At 46.9% G+C, this 15,220-nt stretch overlaps 1 protein-coding gene across 11 annotated transcripts in view; it reads right to left on the bottom strand.

Moving 5' to 3' along the window:
• Positions 1 to 15,220, bottom strand: part of LOC148542285 (uncharacterized) — a 116,241-nt gene that overhangs the window by 22,213 nt on the left and 78,808 nt on the right. For all 11 annotated transcript variants that reach the window (XM_088469731.1, XM_088469707.1, XM_088469752.1 and 8 more), the window contains 4 exons: positions 14,988 to 15,128; positions 4,573 to 4,739; positions 4,096 to 4,208; positions 3,654 to 3,775 (listed from right to left, as the gene is read on the bottom strand). In XM_088469731.1, the coding sequence (XP_088325857.1) occupies positions 3,654 to 3,775; positions 4,096 to 4,208; positions 4,573 to 4,739; positions 14,988 to 15,128 (543 nt within the window). The remainder of the gene's footprint in view (positions 1 to 3,653; positions 3,776 to 4,095; positions 4,209 to 4,572; positions 4,740 to 14,987; positions 15,129 to 15,220) is intronic.

Genomic DNA, 15,220 nt, shown 5'->3' with positions numbered 1-15,220 from the left:
TTTTTTTTAACACTCTTCAATCCAATCCAATTAATTATTCCCATTTTTAACTTCATGAAACAGCCAGTACCCGGCTCAAGAGCCCTGGGGGCCACAGCTACTGTATAATCTCCTAAATCAGAGGGAGGCAACGTCTGTCACTCCAGCTGCTGTGGAACAACACATCCCAGCATTCCCTTGTACATTTTTAGCATGCCCTAACAGCAAAACCGAGGCAGGGCATGCTGGGATGTGTAGTTCCACAGCAGCTGGAGTGCCACACATTGCCTACCTCCTCCTACCATCCCTAGTAAGGCAGGTGGTGATGATGAAACTTAATTGTTATGAGCGGAGCGCCATGGGATCCGGAGGGTGCAGGAAAAGCCCCCTCCCTCCCGGCGCTATTTTGATGATATATACGCACAGGGGGAGGGACTGGAGGAGGGAAGGGGCGGCCAAACAGGACGGCGCTGGGCGCAGCAAAGCCTAGCGTCGGCCCTGGCGTTGCGCCCGGGTCTGAATCGCCCCCTGTGTGTGATCTGGGACTGAGACTCTGCTGCCCCCTGCTGGCTATCTTATAAAGTCACCAGCTATTGACTCTACACAGAATATTTTGGAGAGATATTTAGAAAAAGAGGCGCAAAAGGAAAAAAGTAGTGTTGCCCATAGCAACCCAGTTATAAATACGAGGGTTTTTTTTTTAGCGCTGTTTAGATAATAGAAGAAAATATGAAATGGGCTGTCATGGCCACAACACATTTTACCTGGCGCCAGTTTATATAAATATTCCCCTTTGTCAGTGAGAAAGCAGAAAACAAGTTTGTTTTTACTCAAAGTTCTTCTCATAGGCCCCAAACTCAGGACGACGGTAATGACGGCTACTGACTCAGAGACACCAGTACTGACATGTGGGGTGTAGGATAGGCCCGGATTTCCCACAAGGCAACCTAGGCGCTCGCCTAGGGCCCCACGAGTCCAAAGGGGCCCGTGGATGGGCCCCTTTGGACTCGCGGGGCCCTAGACGGGCCCCTTTTTCCCAAGAAATCTGGCCGGTCAAAATGCTCCCAGAGGAGCACTGTACAAGTACAGCGTGACATCATGATGTCACAAGGACCCGCTTATAGAGTCCCGCTGTGGCACCACTGTCTGCATTGTCACAGTGTGACTGTGCATAAGAGGGAGGGCAAGGGTCAGTGGGTCCTCCGACCAGCCCCATATAGCTCCAGCCCACCGCCAGCACAGCAGCCTCCGCCACTGACTGCCAGGCTTGCAGCTTGCCACCAGCAGCACGCATCGGTGGCACCCAGCGAGGAGCAGAGGGACAGGCCAAGGCAGAGTCTGGCTGAGTGAGACAGTGACCGAGGATCCAGATCTCAGGGAATCACAGCAGCCAGGCAGGTAGGGTCACGTACTGTGCTATTCTCAACTACTCTAATATAGATTGTATTATGTAGGATTTATTTTTTATGGTTGATGGGGTCTGGGAAGTGGACAGGACTGCCTTATATTTCAAGCATATAGTAATATACATTATGATGATCATGATATTATTAGTACATCAATCCAGGATGATGGTATTTTCATGTTAGGCAATTGTAATATACTATAATGCAGTCCTGTCCACTCCCCACCTACCATTACAAAAATAAATCCTATAGTGTACTTTAAAAAAAAAGGGGGGGGGTGTAATGGGGATGACTCCTCCCCATCATTGCACTAAGCTGAGCGCAGTCACAAACAATACTGGGCATGGCCACACCACAATCCCCACTGCAGATGCCACCTCGCAGCTACCTTCTAATCCTTAGCACTCCTCAGGCTTATGTGATGTATTTAATGGATAATGAGGAGGAAAACCTTAGGGTATTAGGTTTACTTTGGCTTTTGGCATTAGGGATAAGGTATTAGGGTTGGTGTATATGTTTGGGTTAGGGTGTTAGGGTCAGATTAGGTGTTTGAGTTGGGGTATTAGGGATGGTGTAGGGTTTAGCGGTTAGGGTATTAGGGTTAGAGGTTATGGTTAGGGTCAGGTTTGAGCTCAGGGTTGAGTGAGGGTCAGGATTAGGGTAGAGATGCTATGCATGAATCAGAAATGCACATAAAGTGCTATGGATTGTTTGAGGTAGGGGGGCCCCAAACTGGTATCTTGCCTAGGGCCCCATGAGGTCTAAATCCATCTCTGGTGTAGGAGGAATACCAGCTACACAATACATAGTTATCATATGATGTATTCCCAGTGATGGGAAACCTGAAACAATTCAGGGGTTGCATTTTCCGCCCTCTAACCTTCAAAGTGGCCGCACGTTACCAGGGCCATAGGGAGGGGTCTGCGAGTGGTGCCATCACCTAGGGCCCGGCACGGTCGCTGCCCCATGGCCTCTGCATCTGACTTGCAGCACGGCGCCTGGAATGGCACTCTGTCTCCAGTAGTGCTGCTTTAGTGCTATCAGGATGTCCTGTGCATGCGTCCTGCAGTGTGTAGAGCCGTTCAGAGCGTTACCAGAGATTGGCAAACATGGCCACAATAAGGGTGCTGCCCGCCCCTGCTCCCAGCACTTAGCTCTCAGCTCCTTCAAGCGAATCAAGACGCTATCACCAGGGAACTGGCTGATTATCCGAGGTGCCAGTTAGAACCAGGAGGTGGGGGTAGTGCACAGCACAGCCTGCCAAGCTAGGGCACTATAACAAAGAAATGTGACAACTAAGCAGGAAGGGTCTGAGGGCACAAACATCCTTGCCAACTCTCACTGAATGTCCAGGTGTTTTCTGAAACTCATACCAGCCAGTCTAGGGACTTAATGACCTGATTCACATTATAGGGGCCTATTTACCAACAAGCTTTATCATACGCAATGAGCGATAAAACTTGCTGCATATGATATATGATGCTCCAGCCAATCAGCTCCCAACCGTCATTTTTCAAACAGATAACAGTTAGGAGCTGATTGGCTGGAGCACCATTATCATTCGTAATGAGTTCTAAACCTTGCTGCATATGATAAATGATGCTCCAGCCAATCAGCTCCCAACTGTCATTTTTCAAACAGATGACAGTTAGGAGCTGATTGGCTGGGGCACCATTATCATACGTAATGAGTTCTAAAACTTGCTGCATATGATAAATGATGCTCCAGCCAATCAGCTCCCAACTGTCATTTTTCAAACAGATGATAGTTAGGAGCTGATTGGCTGGGGCACCATTATCATACGTAATGAGTTCTAAAACTTGCTGCATATGATAAATGATGCTCCAGCCAATCAGCTCCCAACTGTCATTTTTCAAACAGATGACAGTTAGGAGCTGATTGGCTGGGGCACCATTATCATACACAGCGAGTTTTAAAACTTGTTGCATATGATAAAACTCGTTGATAAATGGGCTCCCTAATAATCAACCCTGGATGACCCCTCCAGGATTCAGCCCCAGTGGAAATGTAGAAAGTCAGCGAGTATGGTTAAAGTAAATGCTATGAGGACTGCATGCACCCCTAAGGCTGCCTGCTGGTTCTCACTGCTCTAGAAACTGGAGTTAACAGGGGCGAGGGACACAGCAAGAAACGCTTGGAGAGCTAAATCTATACTCTGTCTCTGATGTGTGTATTAATGGACAAGACAGAAGCCGCAGAGAACAGTGAGTGGTGCCCAGCCGCAAGCCGGGCTGAATAATCCTTTACCAGGCTGCTCGCATACCCATCCATTGGGAACCGAGCAGGCCTCTGACGCCAGTGCAGCCGGGGTTGGACTTAGGCTCACGCAGAAAGCGTTCATTACATATCCGGGTGGGGCGATGGACCACCTGGCAAGGAAAGAACAGGTAATCAGTACTTTATACAAAGCAATGTCACACAGGGCATCACTGAATCTATAATGGTGGGGAAGTCTCACAATGATGGCGTATATGTAAAATTAGCTGCAATTCCCATTGAAAAATAATTATTTTAGAGCTGACTGGAGGCATTGCGGGTTGGGTTTATGGCCGGTAACATTGGTGCCAACGTTTAGCAACACGCCAGAGATCCAACGGGCGACTTCAACGTTCAACACGTTTAGCGGTCATCATGTATATCGCTCACTTCTATGATATTGTTGGCATACAGTATCCCATATGTCACTGACCAGGGTGCTGATGTATCGGGCCTCTGCCCGTCTGCCCAAGTCCATACGAGGCCCCGAGACGTGGTGCTGAGTCCTGTCCACACGTTGCTCTCTATCATGGAGGACACCCATCCCTGGTGAAAAGGAAAATCTGGTTAAAGGAGTCCACAAGTGTCAGCAACCGGGGTGCTTTTGCCTTTTAAATTATTTCCCCTTTTAAAATAGGGGCTAATCTGCTATAATTGCACCCGTGTCTGCATCTCGCAGGCGAATACATAAGGCTCATGAAGCCAGCAGCTCACAATGGGGGCTGTGACAAGTAGATATTCAGGGAGATCTCCTGGACCTGGTTTTACAGATGACAATCTCACCCCCCACTTATATAGTTATTGAGTGGTGGGTGATGGTCGTTGTCATTAGGATTGTTTTGGATAAGAGGCGCGAGGTGCTAACACGATCTGGTCGTCATGGATGGTGTCTCACATCGAACCAAGTCACCTTTTCCTCCAGGCTGTTAATAGTCAGAAGCCAGGTCCTCCTGTAATTGGCGCAGGCAAGCTTTGCGTCATCCCACGACTTGGTCTCACCGCCCTCGGATATGAAATAACATCGCTCATCCCAGAACCACCACCCCGTTTCCTGAGGACACTCCAGGCTCACCGCCTCTGTGGTCATTAGAGCATACGACAGACTTTAAATGAACACTCATCTAGTAATAATACACACAACGGTCTCACATAACACTACACATGATCAAAGGCAAATAATCACTCAAGTGTTATTTTATTCATTCATTTCATTACAATGAGGCTACTCCCATTGGTGAGAAAAGCATTACTCAAGTATAGAGACTCTGGCCCTCATTCAGAGGCGGTCGCAAGAAGCGACCGCTCGCTCTGAATGAGGGTGGCCGCTTGCTTTTTCTAGTGCGGGTTCCTGGTTACTAGCTGAGCTGTGGGTTACCACCAACAGCTTAGCGACCGACAAGATTGATGGTCGCGATGGTCAAGACCATCGCGACCATCGGGGCTTGCGACGAGACCCTAAGGTTGGGTCTCTGCAACTGCAAGCCCCAGGGAGCTTCCTGCTCTGATCGAGCAGAAAGCTCCCCACTGACATCACTGCTGATGTCAGTGCGGCCGCTCACAAAACGGTAGGCGTTTCTTAAGGAACGCCTCCGTTTGTGAAACCAGTGCCCCGCCTACAAAACGGGCCGAGATGTCGATCAACATCGACAGCCGACCCTTTTGTAGTGAGCTCCGGAGCGAGAGAGTTTCTCTTGCTCCGAGGCTTGCGCAGTGCGGCCGCCGCACGTGCGCAGGAACAAAACATCGACCCGGTTGCGAGCGCGCAGCGCTCGCGACCAGGTCTCAATGAGGTCCTTTAACTGGTCGCAGATCCATTAAACCAACAGAGGAAGTTGAACAGGTTTAACCATATTGAAGTCACTGTGACCAGATCCGACCAGGGGTAGAGTGTCACCATTGGTCACACATGATCAAAGAGGGTCACGTATGACTGAGCCAGCTCACATATGATCAAGCCGGTTTGCACATTTACATTTTTAAATGGACAGGAAACTTGGGAACTGCGACCGCAAAAGTATAAAAATTTAAATATTTTCAAAACTGAATATTTTTATTAAGTAATGCAGTAAAAAAGGGATTTAAGGAATACAGATTTGTTTCAAAGCCGATGACGCTGGTTATAGTTATTTCCAGCGATAACACTTTGTTGTATAGGATGATGCATTAACGATTAGGTTTTCACCTCTCTTCAATAGACCCCTCAGCCTTGAAATAAGCAGGATTATTTTCAAATATGTTTAATGTATATCAACAACACCTTAGTCAGCGTTGCACGCAAGCTTGCCGCAATTGGATTGTCATTGCGTGTACGCAAATAACAGCGAGGTATTCGCCTATATGTATGCTGAATTGTACGCATCTATGTAACTGCGCTGCCCCTGTCCATTCGCTTGGCAGCCGCCATCGTTATCAGCACGCACGCGCACCAGCCCTCTACCTGGCGCAGGAGATCTGTTGGAAAAACAGCTGGATCCCTGCGTGCGCACATCTGAGCATAGCCCGCAATCCCGCCTGCACGCCCTTGACACGCCCTCCCTAAGCTTAGCTCACAATGAAATGCCCCTTTACCACCCAGTAACGCCAATTCAGATAGACTGAGCTGCCTACCACTCTGAATGGTATGCAATCGGGAAGCCGGCGGACGTAAGCCTGACAGCTGGCTTTCCAACTGCTTTATCCCGGCGAGGGATTCTAGACGCCTGGCATTTTTTTTTTTGTCAAATATTTTTATTCAAATTTTCCAATATAACAATGACATTGAAAAAGAAAAGAAAAGCATACTTGAGTAAACATTTACAGACATATACTGGAAAATGGAGAGTCACAAAACACATATCAATAATAGATATAGTAATACCTGTACTCTCCAATATCACAAATATTATTGCTGAAGGGAAAACTTTTAACAACTGAGTTTTTCCATACTTATAATTCGCAAACATTTAGAACTAAGGATAACCAGTATCCTCAACTCAATTATCAAAAAGATCAAAGAGAGGAAAGCATATAGTAATTCCACTTCTAAATCAAGTATCTTAAGTACTTAAGTACATACAAATGCACACATAAAAACAAAAAGCAAAAACATAAGAACATACACAGGGTATACATATTAGGGAAAGAGAAGATACAATAGGAATGAGGGACATAGGAAAAATGAAACATAGAAAGTGTCATAATATATATTATCATTATCAGAAAATTACTGCAATCTTTGATATAAATACCAATTAGTAGCCTCGAACAGTTTTAGAATTCGCTCCCGGGATGAGGAGTCTAGGGTCTCAATATACGGCCCCCATTTTATATAAAATCGCAGTACTCCAGATCATACATGCCTACCCTCCCGGTTTTCGCAGGAGGCTCCCGATTTTTCGGGTAACCCCCCGCACCCTAGGAAGGGTAGGCATTTCTCCCGCATTCTGACCACTCCCTAGTGAAGTCGGCAGAATGAGGAGAATACCCGCGGCGATCGCGGGTCTCCGTGTAGGGGGCGGGGCTTAAAACATGATTCTACATGAATCTTGCCATTTGGCCCCACCCCCTATGCAAATTCTAGCCTGTCGCGGGAATTTTACCGTGAGGGGGCGGGGCTTAATGACACAAATCGACAGGCCCCGCCCCCATCCTGCTTCTCTTACCCGGGCTTCTCCCGGGAAGAGAACTGCAAAGGTAGGCAACTCTGCTCCAGATTCAATATCCGGTAATGCACATTGTCTCTCCAGATAAATCAAAAGTAATAGAGCTGTAGTAACTTGCTCCAGTCTTGGAGGGGAACGTTCTATCCATTTATTAAGTATAGCTTTTTTCGCTAAAGTTATAATAACAGTAATTAAAAGTATAAAACGTTTATGTGTAGATTGTACTCCCCAAGACGTAAAAGTTAGCACACAATAAAGCAACTGGTTCTAATGTCAGACTTAATCTAAAAGTCCTATTCAGAAAAAACACTATTTTGTTCCAGAATTTTTGAACCTTAGGGCAACTCCAAAAATTGTGAAAAAACAAAGCGTTGGGAGCACAGCATTTAGGGCATTGTCCTGTCTCTTCCTCGACCATGTGTTTGCGTTGACCCTGTGAAATATATGCCCTACGAAGGGTACGAATATGGACCTCTCGTCATAGGACCATTTAGACATAGTAGCCCCCCAAATCTTGTCTACATTAGAGAGAAGTAAGTCCCAGTATAGAAATCGAGTTTTGTAGGGAAGAGAGGCAGTGGCGGAACTCCCGGAGACAATGGAGTCATTTGCCGCCGGGCGCCAGCCCTGAAGGGGGCACCTGGCTCCATTGTCAACGGGCACTGCATGTAGAAGCGCCGCTGATCCCTACAGAGGGTGCAGGGGGTGCGGTTGCAACCCCTTCCCTCTCCAATTGCCGGGCGCCCGCTGAGTGTGTTACCAGCGGGCGCCCGCTCCTTCTTTCCTCCCCCCGGCGCCAGGAGCAGCCGGAGGACGGAGCTCACTCCTGAACCCCGTCTTCCGGGTTGCGCAGTGCACTATGGGAGTGACGTCATGACGTCACTCCCATAGTTCCGAGGAGCGGACGCCGGGGAACGACGGCAGCAGCACTGGAGCGGGGTTCAAGGTAAGTATTGTTTTTTTTTTCGTATGTGTGCATGCAGAGGGCTCACTAGAGAGGTCTTACTACTGGGGGCATTACAGGGGGGGGGCACTCCAGGTGGCTTACTAGTAGCACTACTGGGGGCATTACAGGGGGGGACTACAGGTGGCTTACTATTGGCACTACTGGGGACATTACAGGGGGGGCACTACAGGTGGCTTACTAGTGGCACAACTGGGGGCATTACAGGGGGGGGCTACAGGTGGCTTACTAGTGGCACTACTGGGGGAATTACAGAGGGGGGCATTATAGGGGGCTTACTAGTGGCATTATGGGGGGCACTACAGGGGGCTTACTAGTGGCACTACAGGGGGCTTATTAGTAGCACTACAGGGGGCTTACTAGTGGCACTACAGGGGGCTTACTAGTGGCACTACAGGGTGCTTACTAGTAGCACTACAGGGGGCATTACGGGAGGGGGCACTACAGGGGTCTTACTAGTGGCACCTCAGGGGGCTTACTAGTAGCACTACACGGGGGCTTACTAGTAGCACTACAGGGGGCATTACAGGAGGGGGCACTACTGGGGGCATACTACTGGGGGTATCATATGGGGGAACTACAGCGGCATTACTACTGGGGCATCATATGGGAGCATCATATGGGGGCACTACAGGGGCCTTGCTATTGGGGGCACTACAGGGGCCTTACTATTGAGGGCACTACAGGGGCCTTACTATTGGGGGCACTACAGGGGCCTTACTATTGAGGGCACTACAGGGGCCTTACTATTGGGGGCACTACAGGGGCCTTGCTATTGGGGGCACTACAGGGGCCTTGCTATTGGGGGCACTACAGGGGCCTTGCTATTGGGGGCACTACAGGGGCCACTACAATTGGGGGCACCACTACTGGAGGTACTGCAAAGGTGGACCATTACTGGGGGGCACTACATATGTGGACCTCTACTGTGGGAACTGCATAGGGGGACCACTACTTGGGGAACTGTATAAAAGGAACTGCATAGGGGGGTGGCGGCAGCTGGGGCTGGCATAGGTGCTAGGGGGGTGGTAAATTTTAATTTTGGGGGGGGGGGGCACCAACATTTATCTTGCCTTCGGGCACCTGGGATAAAGTTACGCCACTGAAGAGAGGAAACAAAGTTTAACAAAGATAACAACTGATCAGAAGTATTATCTGAATCATAAGCTTTAGGGATGGAGTGTACGTAATGTCTAAGTTGTAAATACATATAAAATTGCCTGTTGCTGATACCAAATTTAATAGCTAATTCTTGAAAAGAGAGCAGGCCACCCCCCCCCCGGATCGAAAACATCTTTAATCCTCATAATACCCTTATTCTTCCAAGATAAAAAAAACAGAATTGTCCAAGGCTGGTTGGAATCCCGGATTGCCACAAAAGGTAATGTATGGAGATGACAATGGATTCCTCTACAAAGACTTGTTGAAGGCCCACCAAGACAGATATGTATCTTTGAATAAAATATTTGACAAAACTTGGGAGGGAAGAGAATGTTTTGGAGAATGTAATAATGCGCTTGGGTAGTATGGGAAAAAGACTGATAATTCAATATCCAAATTAGTATAGGAAGACCTATATAAGAGCCAGTCTGATATGTATTGAAAGTGAACTGCATGAGTAAAGGCCATTATGTCTGGAACAGCTAAACCCCCATCTTTCTTCTGTAGTTTCAATTTAGCTGCAGCTATGCGTGACACAAAAATGCAGAAATCATTGTATTCCATGCTGCAATGTCTGACTGTGACATTCTTATAGGTAGCATTTGAATAGGATATGACAGCTTTGGAAATATAATACTTTTAATGACTGCAACTCGCCCTAATAAAGACAACAAAAGAGATCTCCAATTACTCAGACTGGCTGAAATTTGTTTTAGAATAGATGTATAGTTAACTATATATAAATCTTGTAACTTAGCAGTTAAATATATACCTAAGTATTTTAATTTAAAGGGTGCCTTTTGAAATTGAGTAGTAATTTCTAGAACCTTGGTGGCTAACCTTGACACTCCAGATGTTGTGGAACTACATATCCCAGCATGCACTGCTACCATTTTGCTATTAGGGCATGCTAAAACTGTGGCAAGGCATGCTGGGATATGTATTTCCACAACATCTGGAGTGTCAAGGTTAGCCACCACTGTTCTAGAACTTCCGAAGACACTGATGAAGAAACCAATGGGAGGAGCTCCGACTTGGCTCTATTAACCCTAAACCCTGAAAATGATTCATATTCAGCTATGGTTCTAAATATTGCAGGAATAGACACAAAGGGGTCTGAAATAAAAAGCAGCATGTCATCTGCAAATAAGGCAAGTTTTAATTCCATATGGTTAATATTTATCCCACTGAAGTCACGCAAATTTCGAAGAGCGACGGCCAATGGTTCAATTGCAATTGCAAAAAGCAATGGCGAGAGTGGACACCCCTGACGGGTACCTTTTTGTAATGAAATTGGAGCCGATAAATAGCCGTTACAAGCCACCCGTGACGAGGGAGATGAATAAATAGTCTGAATCAATAGGATAAATTCCTCTGGAAAACCAAACCGTCCCATTGATTCATACAAATGATCCCACGAGACAAGATCAAAAGCCTTTTCGGCATCTAGGGACAATATATATTGAGGTTGTGATGAGCCCGAAGAAGAAACCCACTGCATCGCTGCCGGGACGAAACTAGGATATCTGTCACCCGGTGCAAGGCAGCAATTTTGCGCCCCCTCCCTTCCTGTACCTGGAGTTTGTCCTTGCTCCTCCATAAGGCAGTGCGCTACTCAGATGTCCCTGATATAGTGACTTACATTATTCCACACACCATAAAGCCCATTACAAATTATGCCACACACTGTAATGCCTATTACCAAAGTGCCACTTACATATTTGCCCGACACCATTTTATACCCCACAGTAAGGCTTCTAATTACTTTAAAATTACATGCTCGTTGTCAGGGGTTACATGCTCGTTGCCATGGGGTTACATGCTCGTTGTCATGGGGTTTCATGCTTGTTGCCAGGGGGTTTCATGCTTGTTGCCATGGGGTTTCATGCTCATTGCCAGGGGTTACATGCTCGTTGCCAGGGGTTACATGCTCGTTGCCATGGGGTTTATGCTCATTGCCATGGGGTTTATGCTCGTTGCCAGGAGGGTTTCATGCTCATTGCCAGGGGGCATTGCATTGGCCTAACAGACACTAGAGGTCCAGTAGGACCTCTAGCATCTGTCTCTTCCTAGGCGGTGGCCATTTTTGGATGGCTATTTTCAGCAGAGTCCATGCGGACTGCTAGTCCACATGGAATCTGCTGAAAACGGACATCCAAAAATGGCCACCACCAAGGAGTGGACAAACCCTAGAGGGCCAGTAAGTACCTAGCATTTGTTTCCTCTTTGGCGGCGACCATTTTTGGATGGCCGATTTCTGAATCTGCAGCCCCCAAGCCACCTCGAGTCAGCTTTTTTCACCCTCTGCAATCCGGTACCCGGTGCACGTGCACCTCTAGCCCCCCCCTAGTTGCGGCCCTGATCGCTGCCATTACCTTACGAATGTTACAAACAGAATGCCGTCCCCAAATAAAACCTGTCTGATCTAAATTTATAATACTAGGGAGAACTAATTTAATTCTATCTGCCAGTATCTTGGTCATAATTTTATAATCAGTATTCAGGAGGGAAATAGGGTGATAGGAGCTAGGAAACTCCAAATCTTTACCAGGTTTGGGGAGGACTTTAATTATGGCATCATTAAAATATCTTGGCAAAAAACGATTCTTAATAATAGCCTATCACAAATAATAAGCCTATCACAAATACGGGAAAGCATAAGCTTATAATATTCTCCTGTAAACCCACCCGGGCCTGGGGATTTTAAAGGTTTCATTCTTGTAATACATTTACTCACTTCTGAAGTAACAGGGGCATAAATATCTTTAACTAAGTCTGAGTCTAATCGAGGTAAAGTTAACTTTGACCAAAAAGAGCATTTAGTCTCTACATCTATCGGGCCTGTGTATATAAATCATTGTAAAAAAGACTAAACACTTCTGCTATATCCTTACTATTAGAGGAGAAAGTATTATCCGGTTTACGAATATGTTAATAGAGGAGGACTGTGAACCTTTCAGTAGGTTAGATAATAATCTACCCACTTTGTTGCCGTATTTATAAAATCTAAATGAGCCATAAAAAGAGTGTCTTTCCCCCAGTTTGGATAATAATTCATCAAAAAACAGTTTATCCTCTGAATATCGTTGCTTTGTAACAGGGGAGGGTGAGGTTTTAAACAATTGATAGGACTCCGTCAGAGATGCCTGAGACTGTTTATACAACGTAGCAAACTCCTGTCGCCGTTGAGACATATACTCTATTATTCGACCTCTAGCTACTGCTTTGGAAGTTTGCCAACACATTAACGGATCATTTTGCGCATGTTGTATATTGTCAACTCGGAACTCCTCCCAGAATGACTCAACCTTGCTTTTAAACTTCGCAGATGATGCAAGGTGTGACGGAAATCTCCACTGTCTAAACGGGCCTCTATCTGTCGTGGTGGAAACCAACACCCAAACCAGTGCGTGATCCGAAAAACACATCGGCTCAATCTCAGACTCCAAAACATTAGGAAATAGAGCATCTGCCACAAATATATAATCTATTCTTGATAACGTACCGCGGGCAGCAGATAAGCAGATATACTCTCTGTCTAGGGGATGGCGTGCCCTCCAGGTATCAGTAAGCTTGAGCTGTCCCACAAAATGAGAAAGGCCAAGCCCAGGAATACGATGACTAACATCAGCTTTAGTATTAGTATCCATATATCTGGAGGTAAGCAGATTAAAATCTCCCCCTACTATAAGAGAATAAGACATAAAAGGATATAACTGCGTAAGAAGTGTTTGAAAAAAGGATTTACTATATGCGTTAGGTGCATATACCGTGCATAAAGCATAACGTGATTGATTGATGAGAACATCTACAATAAGATATCTGCCCTCCTTATCAACCATGCTAGACACCAATTCCACCTGCAATTGCTTTCTAGACAGAATCAGAACCCCTCTAGCCTTTGATGTATAAGGTGCTGAGGCCAAAACAGACCATTCTAAAGTATTACGTTTGAGAATCTCTTGCGGGAGGAGATGAGTTTCCTGCAGGAACACCATATCTAAATGTAATTTCTTTAAATATATCAATATTTTTTTCCTCTTAATAGGGGAATGAATGCCTCCCACATTTCAGGAACCTACTTTAAGTGTACCCATAATTGGTTATCCAACGTATATTTATTGACATAATTGCAGTAAACATATCGACCCATGAAACACTTAATGATTTAAAGTTCAGCAAAGATACCATAGAACGACAAGGCGGGGAAGGAAAGAACATGAGGGAAGGTAGACATACACTAAGACACAAACAATACACAAATAAACATACAATAGAATCAAAAATATATCTCCAATGACCCCAAAGTGGGTATGGAGAATTCAATAATATTTTGGACTTCACGGAGCAAATACTTTTCAAGAAATAAATGAAGCGAGAGAGCTCCAAACCAGCTCCGCCACACTGAAAATATGGAAATAAAATAGATTTGCTGCATTTTTTTTTCACACGCCTGTCATTTTACCGACGCCGGGAAACTGGCACCCGGCAATCCGGTCGAAGTGATGCCGGGCGCCTCTGCGGACAGCCACGCGGGGGGGGAAGGTTAGGTTTAGGGCTCCCGGGGGGGACTTAGGGTTAGGCATCCCCCCGGGAGGTTAGGGTTAGGCTAGGGGGAGGGAGGGTTAGGGTTAGGCACCCCCGGGGGGGACTTAGGGTTAGGCACCCCCCCGGGGGACTTAGGTTTAGGCTGCGGGGAAGGGGGGGTTAGGTTTAGGCACTTAGAGGGAGGGTTAGGCACTGGGGGGGAAGGTTAGGGTTAGGCACCCCTAAGGAGGGTTAGGGTTAGGGGGGTTAGGTTAGGTTAGTTGATACTTACCTGGGGACGATCGGGATTTTCACCCGTGTCGGCCTGCTGCTGTCGAGATTTGAACCGCCGGACTTGTGTCCGGCGGTAATTCATACCGATTCCCTCTGAATCACCCGCAGATCGGGGTGCACGGCTACAAAGCACAGCGCAAAAAAAACGTGGCTATTAGTGGTCACCTGTCAGCGACAAAGTCCTTCCCTGGCGTGCATCCGAGCGTATGAATGTGCAGGGTCTGAGACGCCCATCGTCAGCGTCCTTAGGCGCTGAAATACCGTTTAGTGCATCGGTATACGACACCATCAGCCTCGCCATTGGTTGCAGCGTCAAAACTTACACCAGCCCTATAAAAGGTGCAGTTTCTGTGTCCATGTACGGCCTCCTATGTAAGCGGTCGGGAGTCTGTGTACACGACCACTATTAGTGACATGGCCGCAACACTCTCAAGACATCTCTGATACCGCGCATCTCAATCGCAGCAGCACGTTTGTGCGTAAGCTCTGTGTAACGCATGCGCTGTAAGGAGGTTTTTAGGCGTTTTCGTGCATGCGCAGTAGCAAAGAATCACTCAGTTACGTGAACATCGCCATTGCGTGCGGCTCTGAATCAGGACCAATGACTGCAGAATACGAGTCTTTTTTTAATGCTATTTTCCAAAACCAAACATTATGAGAGTCACCTCTATAAATCCTGCATAGGCCCCTGGGGGCGTCCGGCGTGACGCTGTAAAAGGCCCGGGAATAAGCACTTACTTTGGCAGCCCGTTAGCTGTAGCCCAGCAATGCAAGTCACCACATTGTCACATAAACCTGTGACCGAGTTACAGGCGGCATCCTCAGGGCACTGGTAGCACTCGTTACTGCATTCTGTCCCGTAGAATCCTGGGGTGCAGGCTGGGAAGCACATGCAAAGGCCTCTGCATTAATACATTACATGCAGCGAGTGCAATGTTTTATGGGTGAATGTGTGACTGCCTCCAGATCAG

This window comes from Taudactylus pleione, unplaced genomic scaffold (genome assembly GCF_031769625.1).
Source record: "Taudactylus pleione unplaced genomic scaffold, aTauple2 ptg000013l, whole genome shotgun sequence".
In the NCBI taxonomy this organism is placed as follows: Eukaryota; Metazoa; Chordata; class Amphibia; order Anura; family Myobatrachidae; genus Taudactylus; species Taudactylus pleione.
Note: the sequence above shows the minus strand (reverse complement) of the source record. Positions and strands in the feature narration are given on the sequence as shown.